General features: G+C 34.9%; 3 protein-coding genes and 1 long non-coding RNA gene across 6 annotated transcripts; 2 read left to right on the top strand and 2 right to left on the bottom strand.

Moving 5' to 3' along the window:
• Positions 1–380: 380 nt before the first annotated feature.
• LOC132164502 (uncharacterized) lies at positions 381–3,128 on the top strand. Of its 2 annotated transcripts, XR_009438386.1 has the most exons (6): positions 381–560; positions 637–774; positions 1,128–1,247; positions 2,238–2,298; positions 2,451–2,835; positions 2,945–3,128. It is a non-coding gene; the product is annotated as an uncharacterized LOC132164502 (long non-coding RNA). The 2 variants fall into 2 exon arrangements; XR_009438385.1 differs by having other exon boundaries at positions 392–560; positions 2,451–3,128.
• Positions 3,129–6,562: 3,434 nt separating this feature from the next.
• On the top strand, positions 6,563–17,203 carry LOC132164075 (uncharacterized). Of its 2 annotated transcripts, XM_059574488.1 has the most exons (12): positions 6,563–6,643; positions 6,811–7,004; positions 7,700–8,080; positions 8,532–8,597; positions 8,755–8,894; positions 9,410–9,536; positions 11,314–11,465; positions 12,681–12,816; positions 14,650–14,734; positions 14,862–15,139; positions 15,291–15,427; positions 16,872–17,203. In XM_059574488.1, the coding sequence occupies exons 2-12, from the start codon at positions 6,897–6,899 to the stop codon at positions 16,954–16,956; spliced, it is 1,695 nt and encodes a 564-aa protein (XP_059430471.1). In that variant the 5' UTR covers positions 6,563–6,643; positions 6,811–6,896; the 3' UTR covers positions 16,957–17,203. The 2 variants fall into 2 exon arrangements, with proteins under 2 accessions (XP_059430471.1, XP_059430472.1); XM_059574489.1 differs by lacking the exon at positions 6,563–6,643 and having other exon boundaries at positions 6,695–7,004; positions 16,880–16,970.
• Positions 17,204–17,707: 504 nt separating this feature from the next.
• On the bottom strand, positions 17,708–18,402 carry LOC132162826 (uncharacterized). Its single transcript, XM_059573047.1, is given in 5 exon segments — positions 17,708–17,821; positions 17,932–17,998; positions 18,061–18,185; positions 18,287–18,348; positions 18,351–18,402. Coding segments are annotated over 5 exon segments (420 nt in total).
• Positions 18,403–21,662: 3,260 nt separating this feature from the next.
• Positions 21,663–22,283, bottom strand: LOC132162825 (uncharacterized). Its single transcript, XM_059573046.1, has one exon. It carries the CDS (start codon positions 22,281–22,283, stop codon positions 21,663–21,665), a length of 621 nt encoding a protein of 206 aa, XP_059429029.1.
• Positions 22,284–23,103: the final 820 nt, after the last annotated feature.

The following is a 23,103-nucleotide window of genomic DNA, read 5'->3' as shown; positions in this document are numbered from 1 at the left end:
TCGTTGATTAGATTTTTTTGTACACCCTTTGGGACCATGTAAAATCCTGCCGCAATGGAAACAGAACAAGGGAAGCTTCTCATACTGAAAAGATACCCAAATGGATTTTCCCCCCAAGATGAGAGCTCGACCACGTTCCAGTGGTTTATGTAAATCAATACTAATCCTCAAACGCAAGTACCTACCCCAGTCATTGCCATCGCCTGCAACATCCACGTCTTTCTTGGCATCCGTTCTTCTTGTGTTTCTTGGGCTATTTGTGGGTGATGGGCACTATGGTTATTGTTTCTGCCATCGAAGGCCGAATCTCCAAATAAGAACATTGCAGTGGGCCTGCAATGTCCCAAATTTGGGGACTCGGGCTTTGATGTTGAAACAATAACCATCTCTGTACTCTTGTCAAATCAAACTTCCCTCCTTATGGAAGAGACTTTATAAAATAGATTAAGAGTGTGTATATGGGCGAGGCAGTCGCATGGTAGCTTCAGTGCGTGTACTTTTCCCATCCTTTTGCTATTGCTGAAGAGAGAAGCAGCTGTTCATCACAAAGTCTCTCCACTGTAAGGCATATTTTTCTCTTGGATTGTAATTCTTTCTTCTAAAATCTATTGATGGGTTATTGTCCATCCTCTTCAGTCGGAGACTCGAAGTACGTGAGCCATTTTGTTTTGAGAGGAGAAAGGGCAGGAAAGAGGAGGGCGAGACAGAGAGTGTTCAATTCCTGTATTCTCATTATCTATTCGGCTCTTCTCTGCTCTTCTGCAGTCACCCACGGTAAGCCCCAACATGTTTTTCTCCATTTCTGTTTTCCGTTTCTTTAACATTAAATGTTAGGTTATCTACATGACTGTATTAATTTTTTTCCTTCTTTTTCTTTTGGGGGTGATGGTCATATTTGTGTGCAAATGCGTTTCGATTTTGTTTTCTCTGCTTCTTAACTCCAATGACATGCAGACTCTAATATTTGTTTTTTTGTTATGTTATGTTTTGTTTTCTCTGAAGGTCAAAATGGGCAGCAAATTCCTAAGTTGCACTGATTTAATTGTTAAACTACCCAAACAGTATCTTAACTTTGGGTACAAATTGAAATTTTTGCCCTTTCTCATGTTTGCCAAATTTTGAAGCAGATCCCACTGGAAAAACCATAACCAACACAAGTTAGTGAAGTAAAGCAACGTCCAGTGACCATAATACCCCTGAAAAATCTCTGAACTCACTTCCTCAATTCCCGATGTTCATGCTCACAGGTACTTGTGTGCTCTATTCTGCTTCTTGGATTAGTTCTCTATTGTAGGCATTAATGTGGTAGAACTGTGTTGGGTTTTCTTTCCTGTTGTCTTTTTCTTTTTTGGGTTTTGTTCAATCTTTTTCCAGGTTTTGCTCATTTTTCTATGTTGTGAGAGCCTTTTGGTTGATTTTTTTTTTCTTTTCCTTTTAATTTGACCAATGGGAAGGGATTGGCTCATGTGAGAGGGCCAATATACTTTGATTTCTTATGTTTTTTGTGAACTCAGTTTGTCTTTTTTGCCCAACATGCTATTTTTTTAACCTTGGTTGTCCACTTGGCCTGCTGCTTGGTGCTATGTTATACTTGAACTTGTGCGAAGTAGGGTGCTGTGAGAGCCTTTCAGTTAAAAAATTGGCCAATGAGAAGGGATTGGCTCATTGAGAGGGGCCAATTTACTTTGATTTCTTATGCTTTTTGTAAACACAATTTGCCCTTCTTTTTTTTTTTTTTTTAATCTAAACCATGCAATAAATGGCCTTCAATTGCAACCAGCGGCTGACCTTGACCTAACCTAAATATTACTTATCCAATTATCTCTCTCTCTCTCTCTCAACATTAACCTTCAATTGCTACAGTGTTTCAAGCTCTTAAATTCCGAACATGCATTTTGCTAGACAGGGGGTTGAGATCTGATAGGTGCTTATTTTTCTCTTCTTTTATTCTTCTTTTATTTGAGATTAAAAGAAAGTAAAACAAATAAAACAATCAACTTTGCTCTCAACAATTTTGTTGCATAAGAGTTTCTCAAGGAATGACATTCCATCAAGGCAAACCGAACCTTAGGAATGTACAAATTTTGACCATGAAAATTTTCCTGGATTTTTGTTTAACTCCACATGATTTGGTGTTTTATACGCTAACAAAGATTTTGGTCGTTTGATATCCACTGATACTCCTGGCCTTTACTTTTTTTGGTCTTTTTCTTGTAGTTTTAACATTTCTTGCATAGGTCATTGGCCTTCAGAAGATGTACTTGCTTACTTTTGCTTATCACAGGCAGACATGTTCAGGTTTGTAATGAATAGAGTTTTGTGTCAAATGTTATTTATATAGGTGACTGCTGAATCTCTGTACATTTTCTATCAGTTGCTTGCACTTCCTTAGAAAATTTATCTGTATTATTTCTATCAAATTTATATGCATTTTCCCCTAATTTTTCCAGGTATAAAAGAGTTATTGCGCTTGGATCGCGTTATGGATTAGCTGGTTTAGTTATTGCAAGTTGCAACCATCACCGAGGCATTCAGAGGTAGTGATATCAGATGGAAATCCTGAAGTAGTGGAATGTATCCTTTATTTATTTACTTTTTGATGACGGCTGTATCCTCACCCATAGGCTGGTTAATTTACTTTTGGTTTAATCATGCCAAGCGTTATTGTGTTGGGAAATTCAATGTATATTATATCTTTTGATGGTGTTTGTAGGTTGATATGTCTTGTTATTGTCTGTCGAAGTCCATAGAATTTATTTTTTAGACACCTCTTTCAACTTATCTGTGGATTGTACAAGGGAAAGTCAGAGTTCCAAGAGTTCTTGGTTTTTTGAGGTTTAGCATTTTTACCTTGCAGAGTTACTTTCTTTTGTCTACTTATCATTTGCATTGTTTATAATTGTTTTATATCAGTTGGTAAATGCGGCAATTCTTTTGTTTGCAGTCCTCAACACATGGGAAAGTGCTTGTCTGGGTAACATTGTTCAGCTGACACAGAGATGAATGCGACTACAAGGAGATGATTGCTCATCTTTCTCTTTGTTCCATTTGTCCCCCAAAACTGTAATTTAATATGAAAATCATGGTTTTAATGTGAATTCTATTTGTTAGATTACGTTCTCTATGGATTTTGGCTCCCTTGTGTCATTTGTTTTTTTTTTGGCATATTCTTTGTTTTTATTATTAATGAAGTGGATCTAGAGAATTTGTATATATTTATAAGTTTGAAAACTATGGTCAAACAGTTTGATAGTATTATGTGATGGTGTTAAGCTTAACTGTCATTTATACCTATGAGAAATAAATCATTATTAAGAAAGAAAGAAAAATCGGCATTTACACATTGTTACAATTGAAGTTTGTACTTTCAGCTCGTCATCATTTAGAAATACAATATTGTAATCTTCACTACTTTTCGAACTTTAAGGGAGAATACTGATAATAAAGATGATTGGTTTCTGTCACTTAGCCAATTAAGTATGGTTTCTAGCCTCTTGATTAAGTATGGGTGAGCTAATCAACTTATTGACTTGGTTTCTTATATTTTAGGTGTCTAAAAGTTATTATTATTATTATTATTATTTTAATTTTTGAGTTAGCCGTTGGATTTGAGGATACTCACCTCTACCTTTTATGTTAGTGATGGTATGTTCAAAACATTATCATTAGTTCTCTTGTAATTATGTTATCGGTTAACTTGAGTGAAAATTTAAATTATATTATGCAAAGATTCATGTTATAAATAATTTTATAGGTGGTGTTGAATTTTCAAGAAATATTTCATAACGATAAACAAATATTATTATCAAACATAAGGATATATCTACCATTATCAAACACCAAAAATTAAGCATGTGCCTTCTACGCCCCTTCCCAACTAGTTGTGAAAAGTAAATAAATAAATATTTATTTTTTTATACAAAATAAGAATAGAAAATAGAAAAATAAATAAGTTAACTATTTTTCTCTATTATATATGTAAGGTCAATAGTGTCTTCCCAAAAAGCTATCTCTCATAATATGTCATTATAATAACGGGTCAATAACGGCGACATTCACAAGTCATCGTTAATAAGGGTCAATAGCAATGCATCTATGGCTATTGACCATTATCAGTGGTGACATTTAAATGTCGTCATTGATAATGGTCAATAGCTATATATGCACTACTATTGACCCTTATTGTCGCCATTATTGACTCCTGAGTAGCGGCGACAATTGAGTCACTGCTAATGGTTTATAGTTTTACAAACCAACTTGCGAAAGACTAGTAGCGATGACGTCGAATAGAACTAAGATTGTTCTGACAGCGTATAATAGCTGCAGAAACTAAGAATTAAAAAGCGAATTCAGGAAAATGAACAAATAACAAATAGGGAAGAGAAAGTCTCTAATTATCCCCAAATAAGCAAACTGAGAAATAATTCTGAAAGACTTGAATTTAATTGATAATATAAACTAAATTGAAAAATAACAAAGATTAGATGCCTTTATACAGGCTAGGCACCTCCTAAATTAACAAGGAAAAGGAAAAGCAAACAAAATTGAAAAAAGAAAACAAATCCTAATTGGTAAAAGAAAACAGATCCTAATAGGAAAGGAAAAACTCAATCCTTACTAAAAAAGGAAAATATAATCCTAATGGAAAAGGAAAAACCTAGTCCTTATTAAAAAGAAAAATTAAAACACACATGCATAATTAAAATAACAGTTTTGTGAATTTTCTCTTGCATCAAGCGACTTATTAGTGTCGACACAAATGTCAACGCTAATATTAATTTTTTTTCTCTTTAGCGTCTAAAATTAGTGGTGACTTTTGAGTCACCGCTAATATACTACCATCAGCTACGACTTTTAGTAGTCACCGCTAATAATTTGGACGCTAATAAGCCAAATGCTTGTAGTGAGGTGACCTACGGTTGGGTCACCTTAGGACCCATTTTTCCTTCTTTCTTTTTTAAAATGAAAGTTGAAGGGTAATTTGGTCCTTTTAGGGACTTTCGTTAGGGGTTAATGGTTGAATCTAACGGAGGGGGTTAATTGGATCAAATTGAAAGTTCATGGGGTTAAATTGAGAGTTTTTTTAAATTTGCGGGATCTTCTCAAAACGCACAGTAATTCAAAGTTTTAAAGTGAAATTTTCCCTTATTTTTAAGAAAACTATTACCAACATGATATATGCTATTGAGAAATGTTTGTTTGTTTTTTTTTTTACTCATCAAATTTGGAGTTTCTTGCATTTCTCTAAGATTAAATCATAGAGTAATTAAATACTCATCTTTCATACTATTTAGCCAATGTGGCGGTGCCCATTAATCTTTTGATTTTTTATTCTTTTAATAAAGGTTTATTCAAAAAATTGATGGGTACCGTCACATTAGCCAAATGATATATGAATGGATTAGTGATATGTGAGCGGGATAAAAAATGGGTCTGTAGCATTAGTCTAAATGATAGTCTTTGCTCTTATTGGAGAAAAAGAAAAGGCACCAAAAATATTTTAATGCTAAATTTTTAGCCTCTTCTCTCTCTCTCTCTATTTTTTTTAGAGATAAAAACTCTCACCAAACCCTAATTCTAGCTGTCTCCACAGCGAAATTTTTCACCGCCATGTGTGGCTTTTATGGGGAGGAAGGAATGGCTTAGCCTTTACCTTCTCGCTTCTCTTCTCTCTGTCCATGGCTTTGCTTTTATGTTTTTTTCCTTTGTTTTTTTGTTGTATTTTGTTTTAGATTTTATTTTGACAATGCCGTCTCTCGCTTAACCACCTCTCCGGTGATTGCTATTGTTGTTACCTACCTGGGGTTGAGGTAAGGTTAAAGGGTATCTCGAAAGTTATACCCTTATTCAGTTGTTCGCACGCATCTCTTGCATTGAGGGTTTGGTTAATGTTGAAGGGTTTTTTTTTTTTTTTTAATTGAATAAGGAAAAATGTTACATGGGGGAATCTTTTCCATTTCTGATCCGAATGGAAGAGAAAATTGGAGATCATGTAGGAATGCTTCCAAAAACACGATTGAAAGCGGCCCATTGAACTAAAGCAGTGCTCTAAAATTGACACATCAAAACACTTTTAAAACATTCCAAATTTGAAAGGAATAAAGAGTTAAACTAATATCATAAATATAGTGAGCAAAAGACCAAGAAGAAAAAAGCGTAGGGCTATTAATAGGTAAACTAACAAGGAAAGCATCCCCTAATGTTGAAGGGTTTCAACATGGTCATGTCCACGCCGCGCCCTCTATTTTGGTACTTGTGCGGCAATTTTTTTTGGTTTTTGCCCAAGACATAGAGGATTGGATTGTTTATGGTTTATTTGGAATCATTTATGTTTGTTACCAATCTCACTTGATTTTTTTTTTTAATAAAAAAATTAACCTAATTTTTTTAAATAATTTTGATAATTTAATTTTATATTGGACAGAATTTTCTTCTAAATTAGGTTGATGGAATTTCCTTTAACCTAATTTCCTTTTTAGGCTAATCTATAAAAATGATATGTTGCTGGATATGACATTTCATAGAGGATGGTTGCTGGATATGACGTTTCCATTCCTGATGTGTGCTTCATGCAATGTTGAGGATGGTTGCTGGATATGACGTTTCCATTCCTGATGTGTGCTTCATGCAATGTTGAGTTTTGGTGAGCTTACTAGTCCTTTTGGGACGGTGTTTGTGTTTGGGCTGGTGGTCCTTTGGGCCTGGCGAGCTGAACCTCCATACTTTCATTCCAATAGTTTTTCATTCCCAGGCTATTTGTTTTGTTTTTTGTTTTTTTCCTTATTTCTAAATGTACTATATATATAAAAGCTCTATGAAGTAGTGAAAGCCGGGAAATTTGAGAAAGGATAGGAAGAGCTCCGCTAAGCTGGTGGGTATTCCGCACAGTTAAGGCTATGGCGCTCGACTTAGAACCAGACCTTGTAGAAGAAGAAGAAGAAGAAGAAGAAGGGGAAGTACAACTTGATGCACCGGCACATCACCCTTCTGCTCCGCCTGATGAGGTTGCAATCAACGGCTCTGATTTCACTTGGTTTCTTTTTTGTTCCTTTTTTCCGTTTAGCTCTTATCTTTTCTCTTCCCTCTCTCTTAGGACCTTAAGTGTATGTAAATAGGGTTTTAGTGGTTCATTTGTCACGCTATTTGATAGTGACGATTCTGTTTGATGGTTCAGCGAAAATTTTGCCAATTCTAGGAAAATCTCACAATGTTCTTTGCCCTTTCTTTTTGGTTGTATTTGAGGTCTAATTGATTTATAAACAGGTTAAATAGGGCATTCGATGATGTGGGTACCAGTTGTTTGTCAAATATATTCATTTTTAAATCCATTTGCAGCTCAGATATATGCTGGTTCTTATTCAAATATGATTTGGCTGACTTTTGGCACAATACATGTGAAGTACATTGTGATTAAAGCTCATATGCTTGCATAAATTTTCCCATATGCACTCAACTTGGCTGAAATCTGAAATTGGGAACTCTTGATTGTGGTAATAACCATAGTTTTCTTCCGTACTCTGATTATAAAGCAAATGATAGAGCGTTGATAATACATGTCCACACCGGCCCCGGCCCATATATGCGTAAATACGTACGTGTATGTAATGTATAAATTCATTTTAAGAGCATTAACATAACGTGTACCTGGTCAACAATGTCTACCAATGATTTTTTTTTTTTTTTTCTTTCTGTTGTGCAGTTGTTTGACATCTCAACTACAGTTGATCCTAGTTATATAATCTCTCTGATACGGAAACTTCTACCAACTGATGCAAGTAATAACCATGATTCTCTTGGCGTTGATGCACGTGTTGACATGAATCAAGTACAAAATACTGGTCATGTGGAAGAATGTTCAGCTTCTCTCTCTGGAGATGAAATTCTGAACTTTTCAAATAATAACTCTGAGAGCATGAAGATTGTTGGGGATTATGATCAACATGCTCGACAAGAAGGAGAAGATGAAGAGTCATGTCGTAGATCTGATCAGCCTAGTATATCATCAGGAGAAGAGGCTTGGGAAGAGTATGGTTGCATTTTATGGGATCTTTCTGCAAGTAAAACTAATGCAGAGCTCATGGTACTCAAGTTTTCCCTTCAATTGACAATTAATCTCGATGCTGCTTTTTGCCTTTTTTTTTTTTTTTTTATTCTGATTGCATGTCAAGTCATATCAACCTTAATTCTGGATTTTGGATATAATGAGGCTATTGTAACTCAAATAAAAAGTTGATTAAAGAACTATCCAGTTGGAAGTACAATCTAGCACCAATCCTCATATCCCCTCTAAAGTCTTGGGTATGCTTGTGATCATGAGATGAAGATAGCAGTCATTGCCACTTTATTAGAAGACGTGATTAATCATATTGTTTTAGGTTTCCACCTCCAACCACCCTTCTCTTTTGCAAGCACCCCAAAAATCATTTATTTTCCTTGAACTAGGTTTTGAACTATGATTTGTCTTGTTATTATTGCTAGAGATCTGATTATGAAATCTGTCGTACTGCAATCTAAGTAAGATATTTGTGCAGGTACAAAACCTAGTCCTTGAAGTACTTTTAGCAAACCTTTTAGTTTCCCAATCTGTGCGTGTTAAGGTGAGCCACATTTCAACTTTGTTGCAAAATTCTTTTTGCCTGATGAACTTATGTTCATTCCTTCTCTGTTAACTTGTTTTCTGTAATTGGAAAAGTTGTTAACCTGGAGGTTTTAGAGACTTGTTTACTGTGGATCTGATTGATTTTCTTGCTCCAGGAGATTAGCCTTGGAATTATAGGAAACCTTGCCTGCCATGAAGTTCTGTTGAAACATATAGTCTCTACAAATGGATTGGTTGAGATAATTGTGGAACAATTATTTCTAGACGATGCTCAATGTCTATGTGAAGCTTGTCGGTAATACATACTCTTGCGCTCGTAATTCCAATTGTCAATCATTTGAGAAAACTTTTCAGATTTTGGTTTTATTATTATACTATCTGCCAGTGTTTCATTCTTTCTAACCTATTAAGTAGTAACTTGTAGCATACATGCATAAAGTCTCATTGTGCCTATCCTGGATTATTGTGCTCTTAATTTTCTTTTTTCTTGCTATTCCTTGTTTCTTCTGGCAAGAAACTTTCAAATCAACCTTTGTTTCTGCTTTCTGTCCATTTGCGAACAATAACCATACATAGTGAAATGACAGTTCTCACTTTTTCCCTCTTTTTGAAAGAATACACATTTCTTTTTATCTATTAAAGTAGAATACTCATTATTTTGTAACAGCAAAGTGGCAGTGTCCGAGTCTCTTCTTGCATGTTGCATTAGTCGTGTCATTTATAGTTTTGTGTCGCTAACATTAGTGGTTTTGAGACAGACTCAAACAGATGCTGTATGCTTTTCTTAAATCTATATATTTCCTGATACAGGTTGTTAACTTTGGGTTTTCAAAGTGGTGAATGTATTACATGGGCTGAAGCATTGCAGTCTGAACATATTCTATGCCAGATTTTATGGATTGTGGAAAATACCTTAAATCTACAGCTTATTGAAAAGGTAGAAAATATTGTCTATGGTTTATTTTCTTTGAGACATTCTGGTAAATGTGTGTGAGGGTGCCTATGTTGAAAATTTTTCAACCAAGGAAATGCCTTATATTTTCCCGATCAGCTCTTATTTTTGGGTGCTTGTGGTGGTATTTCTTAGGAAGTATATTTCAAACAGCAGTGTCAGAGAAAGCAAAAATCCAAGTGATTGCACCAATAAGGGTATCACCGACTATGAGTTTAAAGATTCTCTCCACATATTCATTGTAGGAGGTCAAGCTTGATACTTCCTAAGAGGGCTGATTGGTTGAATAAATAATGGAAGGAAGAAACACTATAGTTGTAGGAAGATTTTGGTTATAATTGTCATTTGAATTATTTGTCTTTTTAATCAGATGTTATAGTATTTTTCTTTTGTTAACAGAGGTTATATAATGTAGGTTTGAATCAGCAACTTGGTAGGAGGGCTGGCTGGTTAAGTGGATTCTTGACAAAAGAAACTTTGATACTGAACACAACTCATCTCAACTAAGCTTCTATCACAATCAAAGAAACTTTAAGAATGTTGGAAAATCCCAAATATAATATTTTTTAAATGGTTAACTTTTACCTTTTTTTAAATGTTAAAAGCATTTTTTATATAACTGGAAAAAGTTACATAATTGATGTTTCACTTTACTTGTAGAGTTCTTGGCTTGACTATTTTTATTTACTCTTTAATTTTTCCCCTGTTCACCAGTTTTTGTTTCATTTAAACTGAACACAAGTATTTAGAGCTTTTTTACACGAATAAATGGGATAATGGTGTTTGGTTTTGGTTTTGTGATTATTTTTGGTTATTGCTGAATAAATTGCATATACGAGTATACAAACAGTCAGCGTTTATCATATGTTCCTATATGTTAAAAAATTTAACATTTTTGAACACTTGTGTCTTTATTAAAGTTAATTAATTTAAATAATTGTTGAAATATATGCATTTCAGTCCATATCATGTCCCATTAGATATGATTAAAACAATGTTACCTGCAAATCACAAGGAATTTTAAATACCATTTAAATTCAGCTATGTTACATATGAAAGCCGACTTATCAAAAAAAGCAAAAAAAAAAAAAAAAATTTACAAAAGCCTTCTTTAGGGTTGTTATAAAAGCTAGCTTTCTAAACTTAATTTTTGGGTTGATCAGAACTCTATATTTGAGGGCCTCATATAATCATCAATAACTCCCTTCTCATTGCTTTTGGTTTGATGATTTAGGGACTAAACATTGCTAAAACATACAATGGTAAGTCCACGCTTTTTCAAGGAGTTAGAAATAACTCAACAGGAATTCTTCGTTGTGATATTGCGAGACTTGTGGAACTTGGTCTTTAGGATGTTTGGAGCCGAGACAGGTGGTGGAGCTCTTGGTGTGTTGGAAAAGAAGGTTTAGTCAAAAGGATCTTAATGTTATTTGGAATGTAATCCTTTCCTGTTTAATGTTGTGCATTTAGAAAGAAAGGAATGTGAGAAGACGAGTTTGGATATACAGCTTTGTTTCCTGAAACCTCTCATTGAGTAGATCTCTGTTAATGCTTTTTTTTTTTGAGGCCTCTCTAAGTTTGTAGATTTTTGTTCTCTTTCCCCCTGTTCCTGATCTTGCTGGGCATTTTTCTTGTATACTTCATGTGTATTTTGAGTTGTGCCCCCTTGCGCTTCTAATAAATTTTCCTTCTTAAAAAAAAAAATTCAACTGGAATTTTAAATTAATTTTCACTGGCTGAAGAGGTTTTCTTTTTTGAACAGAGTGTTGGACTATTGTTAGCCGTCATTGAAAGTCAGCCAAAAGTTGTGCATGTTCTTCTTCGACCTTTGATGAAGCTAGGATTACCAAGTTTATTGATTAATCTCTTGACTTTTGAGATGAGCAAATTAATGAGTGAAAGAATACCGGAAAGGTACAACTTCACTCTGTATTCAAATGGGTGACAATGTATATTTGGTATATCAAGGTTCCTTTTTTTTTTTTTTTTTTTTAATGACAACTGATATATTTGTAGCTTGCAATGGTTTAGTCAAGCAATTATCTCATTGTATTCGCAATTTCTTTTAAGTATTGCTACTATTGTAATTTGCTATCTTTTAGCAATTAAGCACCTTATAGTCTAGTAGAACAAAATAATAGTCATGTCCTACATGAATCTTATTCACCAAATACCAGCGATACATTTAGTCCACATGATTTAAGTATAGCTCACTGCCTGTAACTTATGAGTCTAAGCAAGCAAACCGTATCTTGCTAGTTTTCCTTGCCATTGTTTACTGTTCCTGTGTTTCATTGCTGTTAAGGAATATAACTAGGGGCCTATTGATCCATGACTAAATAATGGCTCCTATATGAACTGCTGTTAGTAAGATTTGGTGTCTTTGTTCAATTTGCTATTTACATTTCTATAAAGAGAGTCAAGTGATCTGGCTGAGTTGGCCATTTGTTGTGAATAATTTGAATGTGCCGTGGGGGCTGGACTAGTCAATATGCATCACTGGGGCCCATGTTTGAAAGGTTGGCTGGCCATGGAATTTCTGGCACGTGCCCAACAATCAATGGCCTAAAACTATGTTACATAACCTATATTCGGTAACTCAAGTACAGTATATATGATGTGTTATTGTTTTGAATTTCTGAATTTTCAAATGTACTTGTTTAGCAATTTTTGTTTAAAAATCCAATTAAAAGGGTGAAGTCTCTTATAGTAGCTGGTAGGTGGACATCGGATATTTAATGCTTTAGTATTTGTATAATATATGGTTTTATGATTATTTACAAAGATAATTTAGCTTTTTTGAAGGAGTTACTAATCTATCTTACACAATTTTTATAACCCAAGAAAATTGTTAATTACTCAACTTTGCAATTTATGGCCATACGAGGTTTATATTGCCTCCTGATGCTTTTATTGAGATAAATTACAGCGATTTTTTTCTTTCTTTTTTCTTTTTCTTTTGGCTAATGAGGTGTTTGGAGATTTTTAAGCACCTGAGTAGTAGTACCTGGGCATATGCAGTCCCCTTGTCCCAAACACATTGATGACTAGTTGCAAGTATTATAATGTTTGTATTTTTGGATAGTAATTTCTTTCCTGCATCTGTTCTTCATTTTCATACAATTTCAGGTACCCAATTCTTGATGTAGTCCTTCGCGCAATTGAAGCTCTTTCTGCTATAGATGGTTATTCTCAAGAAATCTGTTCAAATAAGGAACTTTTTAGACTGGCTTGTGACATGGTCAAACTCCCTGACAAAGTTGAGGTACATTTTAGCTTGCTGAAAACCGTAAAATACTGGTATATTATATAGATATAGGATAAGTGTAATTTTTGGAAGTGCTGTTTAATTTCACCCTTTCCAGATAATGTTTTGATAATTGGTAGTTTGCTGAATGTTTGATTCTTGATTATTCTATATCTTTTGAACTTTGGAGTTGTCTGCTCTTACTACTAAAGAAATTTATTGGATATTGTAAGTATTGTATAAATTGAAGTGACTAACTATTAGCGTCTAGTAATTAACTCTTAAGTAGGGCTAGATTGAAGCCCTAGTTATGTTAAATTAATATTTTAATATTGGCGCCTTGTGATGATCATGTTGTGCTATTTAACTTGATTAATACCTGCTTGCATGAATTCTTCATATGTGTATGCTTGATCAACATGTGCATGTGGTATGGACTTGTTAGTTAGATCAATTTGGATGGCCGAGTCCTGGGTTTAACTTAAGTAACAAAAGAATCCACACCGCGATTCTTGGGTTAATCAACATAGGGAACTGGGAGTATACAACCATGCCTAGGCCCTGTGTGTTTGTCGATTTCCATAGAATATATGCTTTTCTAAAGAACAACTTAGTATATACCATGCTAAATTCTTTAGGAAAGAAAAGAGTTAGAGTATGTACCCATGCCTAACTTGTTGCTTAGGGAAATCAATAGCTTAAGGAGTTAGAGTTTAACCCTTAGGTTGGGAAACATTAAATATGCATAACTTAATCAAAGTATTGGCATATTGATATACTAGTTTAACATAATTAGTGGTGGATATCATAGCCCTGCCTTTACCTTTACTTTTTCATTTATCTTTTTATTTTCTTTTTCTCAATATCAAATCTGTGACAATTTGATATTTTTAATTAATTATAAATAAAATCACAATCCTCGTGGGATCGATCCTGTACTTGCACCATATACTACTCTGTTGACCTTGTGCACTTGCAGGTAAAACGTACAATTATTTACCTATTAATTTAGGTATATTTTTGCACAACACTCAACCCACCAGTACACAAATCTTTTTTTATTTGACAGACTTTTGACAATAAAACCATATGACCCACAAATAGACAACATTCGACAATAAAAGGGGACCACAATGTGAAACATGGCATACGGACAAAGGGGACCACAATGGTTGACGACTCAGCATACCTATAAATAAAACAACCAAAATCATTTGACAAAAGGGATTATACCTAGAAAAGATGGCAGTGACGAAGAAGACGGGTCACGGACAAATCTTCCAACGCAACTACACGAGACAGGCACTGGGTGGAATTGCGATTTAAATCAGGGTGGAATCACGATTTAGGGTTGGAGTTCGTTTATTTGGGTGGAATCGCGATTTAAATCTGGGTGGAATCGCGATTTACACTCACTGGGTGGATTGACGAAGATCAGTGGTCGTCGGCATGTGTTCTTCACAAAGACGGCTATCCAAATCCTTTTTAAATTTTGGAGTTTTGATGATTTTCTAGAACAAACCCTAAGGGTGTTTGTACACGTGGTGGTATCCGGGGTAAAACGGGGTTTTGAGTAATTTTTTCCCACGTGCACGGTACGTGCGACCCCTTCCGTTAGGATTTCACATAAAATCCTAACGGAAGGGCCAAAGAGAACGAAACTCAAACTTTGATACATGTAAGTGGGAGTTTTTGAACAATAGGGGGGTGTCTGCAAAAAGCGCGAAAGTATGAGGGGTAATTGAAGTTTCCAAAAAAAAAAAAATCCTCGTCATAAGAAAACTGTGCATCGGTAGAACCTGTGAATATTTTGTAATGGGCTCTTCGAGTTGATTGATATCTCTTCTGCAGGTTGCCAGCTCTTGTGTTACTGCTGCAGTACTGATTGCAAATATTATTTCTGATGTATCTGATTTAGCTTCAGAGATTTCACACGGTAAATTATTGATGTTTCTTATCTGCAAATTTTTTCCTAATGCCATCATCTTTGCATACTTTCTATTTTTTTTTTTTTTTTTTCTATCTTCTATTAGAATGAAAAGCAACTTTTTAGATCCATCCAGATTTGCCTTTCGTACGGGGGCTGCTTGAAATATTTCCTTTTGCTTCGGATGATCTAGAAGCCCGAAGTGCACTCTGGAGCGTCATTGCAAGGTTGCTATTTCATGTTCAGGAAAATGAGATGAGTCAGTCAAGTCTCTCTCAGTATGTTTCAGTTCTTGTAAGCAAATCTGATCTGATTGAAGATGATCTTCTCGAACATCAACTAAATGACTCCAGCAAAGGGCATAAGGAGGGCTTGACCACTTATTGCACAAAATCAAATGCTATAAGAACAGCTGTATCCTTGCAGGGACAATGACATATTTGGATCTAGGAACTTTCAGTACCTTGGTTAGGCTCATATGGTTTCTTCTATCAACTGCCTTGGCTTATACTTGCTTAAATTGCCTTGTCTTTCAATATTATGTTTCCCTTAACCTTTGTGACAGCTTAGAAGGATGATCTGTATTTTAACCCAATGGACTGCTTCAAATGACTCTGCTGAAGTGACTAACATGGCAAGTGAGCTTAATGAAGATAATGTCAATGTGAATAGATTGGTTGATTGCTGTCGTAAATATTCTGAGTAAGCTGGTTTTCTCTCTTTCTACTCGATCTTATTTGTTGCAATGCTTCAAGTGGAACAACATCTTGTATTTCTTTGAATACTGATTTTTTTTTCTGCCAATCGTAGAGCCTTGACAAAGTTTTTACTTGAATAATTATCTTGTTTGATTATTACATGTCAGCTTTATGTAATTTTAATGTGAACTGGAAAATCCAACAAACACAAAGACAAAGGTGCCATGGCACCCGTGGCCGTGGGCAGCACATGAAGCTCATTTTCTATCTGATGGATCCCCTAGTTTTGAGTAATGCTATGTCATTTGGTCATGCAATTAAAATGGAAATGAAACTTAAATGAGGAGGAAGGGGAGAGATCAATGGGTTGATTTGCTAGAGCTAGTTTCAAATTAAAGCTTCTTTTATGTTATTATCAAAATTTAGTTAGGATTATTTTAGGACTTTTCTTTATTCTACATTTTGATCAGCTAATTGGATTTTACTTCTACTGTTTTATTTTCTTGTAATTGGCTAAGTTTAGTGTGCTTTTCTTAAAAATATGTCATTTTTTATTAATAAAAAAGGATCTTAAGTCTGTTAGGTTTAAGTAGAACGAGAGGGACTTGGTGCCCTAGCAACTATGTGGTTTATTGATTTTGGGCTTTTATAGTTAGTTAACATAGAACTCGCTGTTCTCAATGCAATGAAAAAGATTCGTTTGGCAACGATTTTTAGGGTAATTTTTTTGCTTTTTAGCCAAATAATAATAATAATAATAATAACAATCGACTCAAAATACAAAACACCCAAAAGTACTTTTACCTTTCATCACATCTTAACTTACAAACAAAAAGCACCGTCTTAAAAATTGTCAAACAAAACCCTTTGAATTACAATATTTGTTGATTCATCCTATCTCTTTTGTTTCCAACCAATTAGGACTTAAACTTTAGGCTGAATATCTCATTGCCTTGAGGCCTGCTTGCTGTAAAATCCGAGAAACTAATCTGAAAACAGCTCTGCAAGTTTACAGCCCTGATCATGTTCTTGCTACTCTGTGTTTTCTGATACGTCTATTGGCATGACTGGATACCAACACATTGCTACTTGCCTTTGTCCATTTCATTTGTCAATATGACATCAATTAAACTTATTTTTATACATATTTTATGAATACATCATTCATGAGTGCTAATCCTTGATACAGATTTAATGCTGCATAGTCCTTCAAGGAATGAAATTTTTTCGTATTGCCATGTCCTACTTTTTAGATGTATAGCCCCTTGCAATCACAGCAAAGAAAATTCCTGTAAAGAATATTGCAAGGAGGAATACATTTTTTTCTGAATCCTGCTAGGAACATCGAAATTTAGCTGTCAGGACAAGATTGCAAGAGATTGAATTTGTGCCTCGTACATGAAAATAATGATTGGCCGATGCCCCCGGCCTCACTTTTACATTGTTAGTTTTGCAGGTAGAAGTCAAGTGGATCTTTTAAGCGACCACATGCATGTTATCCAAAACATTTGGCTGCTTAATGCAATACACTAGGTTGTGGGGATGGAATGCTTGAAAAGCAAATATCATTTTGAGCTTTTTTTGTACCTTGAATCGACTCTGCACTTTTGACACTTTCTTGTTGCCAAACCACAGAACATTAGAACATTGTGAAAAGGAAATGAGTGAGAATTAAGTCTGTCATGTTTGCTGTTTCATTGTAATAGAGACTATAAATTTAGAAAGGCAGAATGGGGGATTACCAAAAATACAAAATAAAAAGACTTTTTTTTTGCAATCCCTTTATTTGGCTTTTGAACTTGTTACGATACTAGTATTTCACATGGAGTAAGTTTAATCTTAACTATGCGTATATGCTATTGAACATCTTTCTCTTATAAGCTAATTTTTAAAGGTAAAATTTTACCTAGAAGTATGTATCATTTGATAACATGGGATCGAAGAGATTACGAACTTGTGGTTAAGTCATGGTGGGAGCGATTCCGATCCTGGTGTTCCACATGAGTTAAATTTAATCTTAATTATGTATATATAAACTTTTTGACACTCTTCCCTTATAAGCCAGTTTAAGTGTAAATTCTACCTAAATTTGTATTAGAACTCTTGGAAACTGACACAGCTTTGGCCTTTGAGTATTAGGAGAATTCTACATGTCAAATTATAAATGAAGTGAAATATCCCAAATGTTTCACAATCCTCATTTATGATGACTTCTTAGTGATTGACCAAAAAGCATCAATCTTTGCTGAAATTCTTACTCTCTCTGAGAGATGGTCTGACAGAATCACACAACTTCTTCAATTAGGGGGCTGTAAAACAGTTTGTATGCCTCCATAATTTCAAGATACCACATCGCCTCTTGATCCGGGATCGTTGAAAGATCAACAATCTTGGGAACCTGATATCAAATACACAATGCCCAAATATTTGCAATGTGAAAATTATGTTCAAAATTTTGCTCTCACTATTCTACAAATTACAATTGTTTTCAACCAACAATGAGCATACCTTGATCACTGGAGGCTCAACTGCACCTGCACTGTATCCTCCAATAACCATCACATACATCCCTATAGTACAAAGAAACATAGAGAGGGTGAGAAAAACTATCAAATTTCGCAGCTATTTCTTGGAAATGCTATAATATGAAGACGAAAGTTGGCGGAGGAGAGGGAGAGCTCGAAGATGCCGGTGCCGTCGTCTAGAAGCAATGGCGCTTCTATGTCGTCGTTTTCATCGGGGGCCGAGACCATAATGCCCTGAGATACAGAAATTGATTGAGAATAGAGAATCGCATAATCAAATGGGAGGGAAAGGGGAAGGGTATTTTGGGAAAACAAGAGAGAGAGAGAGAGAGAATCTGTAACCAGGCGCGTTGGAAGAGGATGCCGCCGAGAGTCATGGCGTTCTAAGCGGCGTTTTCGTCGTGTCCTTTAGCTGAGCGCACTGCAGCTTCAGCGTTACTAGGTTGTAGTCCATCTCTCTCTCTCTCTCTCTCTCTCTCTCTCAATTTCTCACCTCTCGCCTCACCCCAAAGTGCCAGATTGCCAATATATGGAACGATGTGTTTCGATTTTAGGAAGGAAAATATGGAGACTAAACGACGTCATTCGAAAGTTGCAAAGAAACAAGCAAACTATCAAAACCAGAGTACAAATGAATGTCAAGTCTGACCCTAAAACAAGAGAGCCACCAATCATGTTGTGTTTTTTTTTTTTTAATAAAAAAATTTTATTGAGTTTTTATAAAATTATACAGTTTTGGTTACTTTGAATTGGACACTAATCTCCTTTTAATTGTAAAATGTTATACATCACTTACTTTTTAAGACACTAAAAATCAATATGTTTAAATTATTTACTGACTTTTGTTGAAAGGATCAAGGAATTTTTTTATTTATTTTTTTATTTTTAAAAAATATTTTTGTCTTAATTTTGAAATGTATGTTCTTCCTCATAAGAAGCAAAATGGAAAATTTTCAAACTAGATGAAAAGTAACAGATTTATGACAAAAATAAGTTGCAGTAGTCAAATTGCTTGGGATTAAATTCTTGCCCCCATTAAGTGCATTTATGATCATTAAGCATAAAAAAAATATTCAATGGATGTTTTACTTTTAAAGACAAAATGGATATTGCCATCTAATGCAATCCAAAAAAAAATATTACACCCAAAAAACATAAAAACCGATGACGAGGAGCCCAAAATACCTTATTTAGCGATACAGACGGCATTCGTTGAGAAGCTCCAAAGCAGTTAATGGAAATGGAATTACCAGATTCACAGATACTGAATGAATTCTAATCTGCGATTAATTTGTTCTTTGGCGATGCTTCTCTGTGATTTGCGTAAAAAATTTAACAGAAACAAAAAACTGGATTATAACCGAAATGGACGAAACTGATAAATAAATTTCAGAAAAATACAAATCAATCACATTTTATGAGCTGTGATTCAATAAAATCATGTAGGAAATCTCCTGTGAAATTATAATCAGACAATTCGAAGAAAGAACTCACAAGTACTGACAGATTAAACAATGGGTGGGAGGGACGGAGGGACGGAGGGAGGTGTCGCTTTGTTTGTTTCGGCTTTGGAGAACCGAGAGAAAAGAGATAAATTTAGGTTGAAAATTAGTATAAAATGAGTTACTGAAAATTTTGGTGGGAAAAGTTTCAAGCAAGCACCAAAACCCAAAATGTTCTTGAGGTCTACCGTCTATGGACATTGTGAAAAATAAATAAATAAATAAATATTTTTATATACAAAATAAGAATAGAAAATAGAAAAATAAATAACTTAACTAATAATTAATATAAAAGAAATAATTTTTCTCTATTATATATGTAAGGTCAGTAGCGTCACCCCAAAAAGCAACCTCTCATAATATGTCATTAAGATGTCTTTTTAATTTTAATTTTTATATGAAGGCAACCCATTTGTGTCGCCGCTGGCGCTAATAAGGGGTCAATAGCGACGACATTCACAAGTCGTCGCTAATAATGGTCCGTAGCAACTAGTGCTTATATGGCTATTGACCATTATCAATGGCGACAGTTGAGTCGCTAATAGTTTTCAGTTTTACAACCTAACCTATGAAGGACTAGCAGTGACTTATTAGCATCGACACAAAAGTCGACGCTAATGTTAATTTTTTTCTCTTTAGCGTCTAAGATTATATACTACCATTAAATGCAACTTTTAGTAGTCGCCGCTAATAATCTTGATGCTAATGAGCCAAATGCTTGTAGTAAGGTGACCTACGGTTTGGTCACCTTGGGACCCATTTTTTTCCTTCTTCTTTTTTAAAATGAAAATTGAAGGATAATTTGGTCTTTCTATGGACTTTCGTTAGGAGTTAACAGTTGAATTTGACAAAATGGGTCAATTGAATCAAATAAAAAGTTTTTGGGGTTAAATTAAGAGTTTTTAAAATTTGTGTAGTCTTCTTAAAACGCTCAGTAATTTATAGGTCTAAAGTGATTTTTCTCCTTATTTTTAAGAAAACTATTACCAACGTGATATATGCTATTGAGGATTTTTTTTTTTTTTTTTTTTAACTCATCTATATTTGATTGAGATCTCTTACAATTTTCTATAACAATTTTTGCTGCAATTATGAGAGAGCCATATCATATTGATTCACCTAAATTTTAAAGGATAGAAATTTCTTCAAAACTAGTTTGGATGAAATTTCTTTCAACCTACTTCAATAGGTGACAAGTGTCATGCAATATCTTTGGGTTTTAAAAAAATTAATGTTTAGGTTCCTAAGTTAGTAGAATGACAAAAAATGAGTCTTAAAAATATTTTTTTTAAAATGACAGAAATTTCTTCCTAACTACTTTGGAATAGGATCTCCTCCAGTCCAAAATGGACTGGAGAATATCCAGTTCATTACTAGGATTTTTTAGCCACAAATGGAACACCTATCCCACTAGCAAAAAATAATAATAAAATATTATTTAAGATTAAAAAATAAAAAATAAAATTATAAAAAAATAAAGGGTGGCTAACAATCCATCTTTGCCATAGGGGGTGGCCGGACCACCCCAGACCGGCTGAAGCCCCCATTTTGTAATGTTGAAACATGAACGATTTGGAAGAAAATATAATCAAATGAAAATATAAAACAATAGTAGAATAAAATAAAATAAACATAAAGATTTAACATTATCCAGTCTATAACTTACGCTTACATATTAACATTTTAAAAGCTACATTATACTCTTATTTAATTAATAATTTTACAATACAAAAGACTTATATTTATTGGAGAATTGAGATAGTTATCAAACCTAATTTCAATTAATCATATAAAATGTAAGTGATGTACAATGTCACTTTAATATATTGTCCAGTAGAATTTTCTAGAAAATCGGTCATGTTTCTTGGAAGAGTGACTTAATTCTCATATAAAATATAAGTAAACAATATCACTTTAATATATTGTCTAATAGGCTTTTCTAAAAAATGGGTCATGTTTCTTGTAAGAGTGACTTAATTCTCAACTGACCATCTTTGTTTGCTTGGTGATCAGTGTGTGCTTGAGGAACCCAAGATCAAAGGTTTAAAGGTTGGTCTCCAACCAGTCATTATAGCCCTCCTTAAATTCTCACCTCCCTAACACACTACAGCCAGTAATTACAGCCCTCCTTAAATTCCCACCTCCCTAACACTGTTTTTTTTTTAAAATTTTTTTTTTAAAAATTTTTTATGAGACTCATATATAATAATTCTCAAAGAGGCCTTTCAGCCATTACAATCTCCCTAATACATAAAGGAACAGACTCCTCCCAGACATGTGTTTCATTGAGAGTAAGTGCTAGCTTAGATATTCTATGTGCCACCTCATTCGCAGCTCTCCTAATATGGCAAACCTCCCATGACCCACAACTTCGAAGAATGATCTTAGTTTCTTCTATCAACATCCCAAATTGAGACCAGCATCTATCCTCACTGCTAAGTGCTTTAACCACCACCAAGGAATCCCCCTCAAATATGACAGATTGAAAACCCAGCTGTCTAACAAGTTCAACTGATGCCCGTGCTGCTATCGCTTCTGCAATTGTGGGATCAGTTATATGGTCCTGCACCATGCATTTCGTTAGCAATACCTCACCATCATGATTGCGTACCACTATCCCCACCCCCATCCTCTTCTTCCTTGTATCGAGAGCAGTATCCCAATTAAGCTTTAAAGCTCCCAAATCCGGTACTTGCCATTTATCCCGTGCAGGTTGCCTATTCTGTGCTGTTTTGGCCCGTAAAGTTTGGTCAGCCTTTACAAACTCCCCCAACTGATCTTTTGCTTTTTGAAGAAGAACCGGCGGTGATAAGAAAATCCCTTCAAAAATCATCTTGTTTTTGCACATCCAAAGTTGTCTAGCAACACAAGCTGCCAATTCAATCCCTTATTATCCAACCGTTCCAACAATTGTTCAAAAATATTTAAAAACGCATCTTCATCACTAGTGCTTTTTTGCAGCTTTTTATCACATTCAAGCCAGACATCTCTTGCAGAAGAACAGCTCCAAATAACATGACCAACTGTCTCTACCTTTAGCTTACATATTGGGCAAAATGAATCCTCTGTGATTTTGCGCTTATATAAATTCTCCTTCGTAGGCAAAATGTTATTGCAAGCCTGCCAGAGGAACATCTTCATTGCCCTTGGCCCACATATTTTCCATATTCGCTTCCAAAGAACTGCCCGAGAAGTCACCGTAGAACTCCCCCCCATTTCCCTCTGGCATAACTCCTTAGCTAGATGATAGCCACTCCTTACCGTGTACATACCATTTTTACTTCCTCCCCACACTCTCCAGTCACTTTGAGTCCTTGGACAAGGCGGCATAGCACAAATTAGGCCAGCTTCTTCTGCACTAAATATCTCCTCAACAAGTGGAAAATTCCACCAATTTGTATCTCTATCAATGAGTTCGCTAACCTTAGCTTGCCCCTGAAGAGTTCGGACCGGAGATTGAACTGAATGTGTTGTAGCTGAGGGCAGCCATTTATCCTCCCAGATACCAATGGACCTCCCATCTCCAACTCACCAAATCAGACCTTCTTGCAAATGATATTTGGCATTCCAAATGCTCCTCCACGCATAGGATGGCCTATTCCCCAAAGGTGTTCTCATATAAGTATCATGAGGATAATATTTTTCTTTGAATA

Source organism: Corylus avellana, chromosome ca10 (genome assembly GCF_901000735.1).
Source record: "Corylus avellana chromosome ca10, CavTom2PMs-1.0".
NCBI classification, from domain to species: Eukaryota; Viridiplantae; Streptophyta; class Magnoliopsida; order Fagales; family Betulaceae; genus Corylus; species Corylus avellana.
Note: the sequence above shows the minus strand (reverse complement) of the source record. Positions and strands in the feature narration are given on the sequence as shown.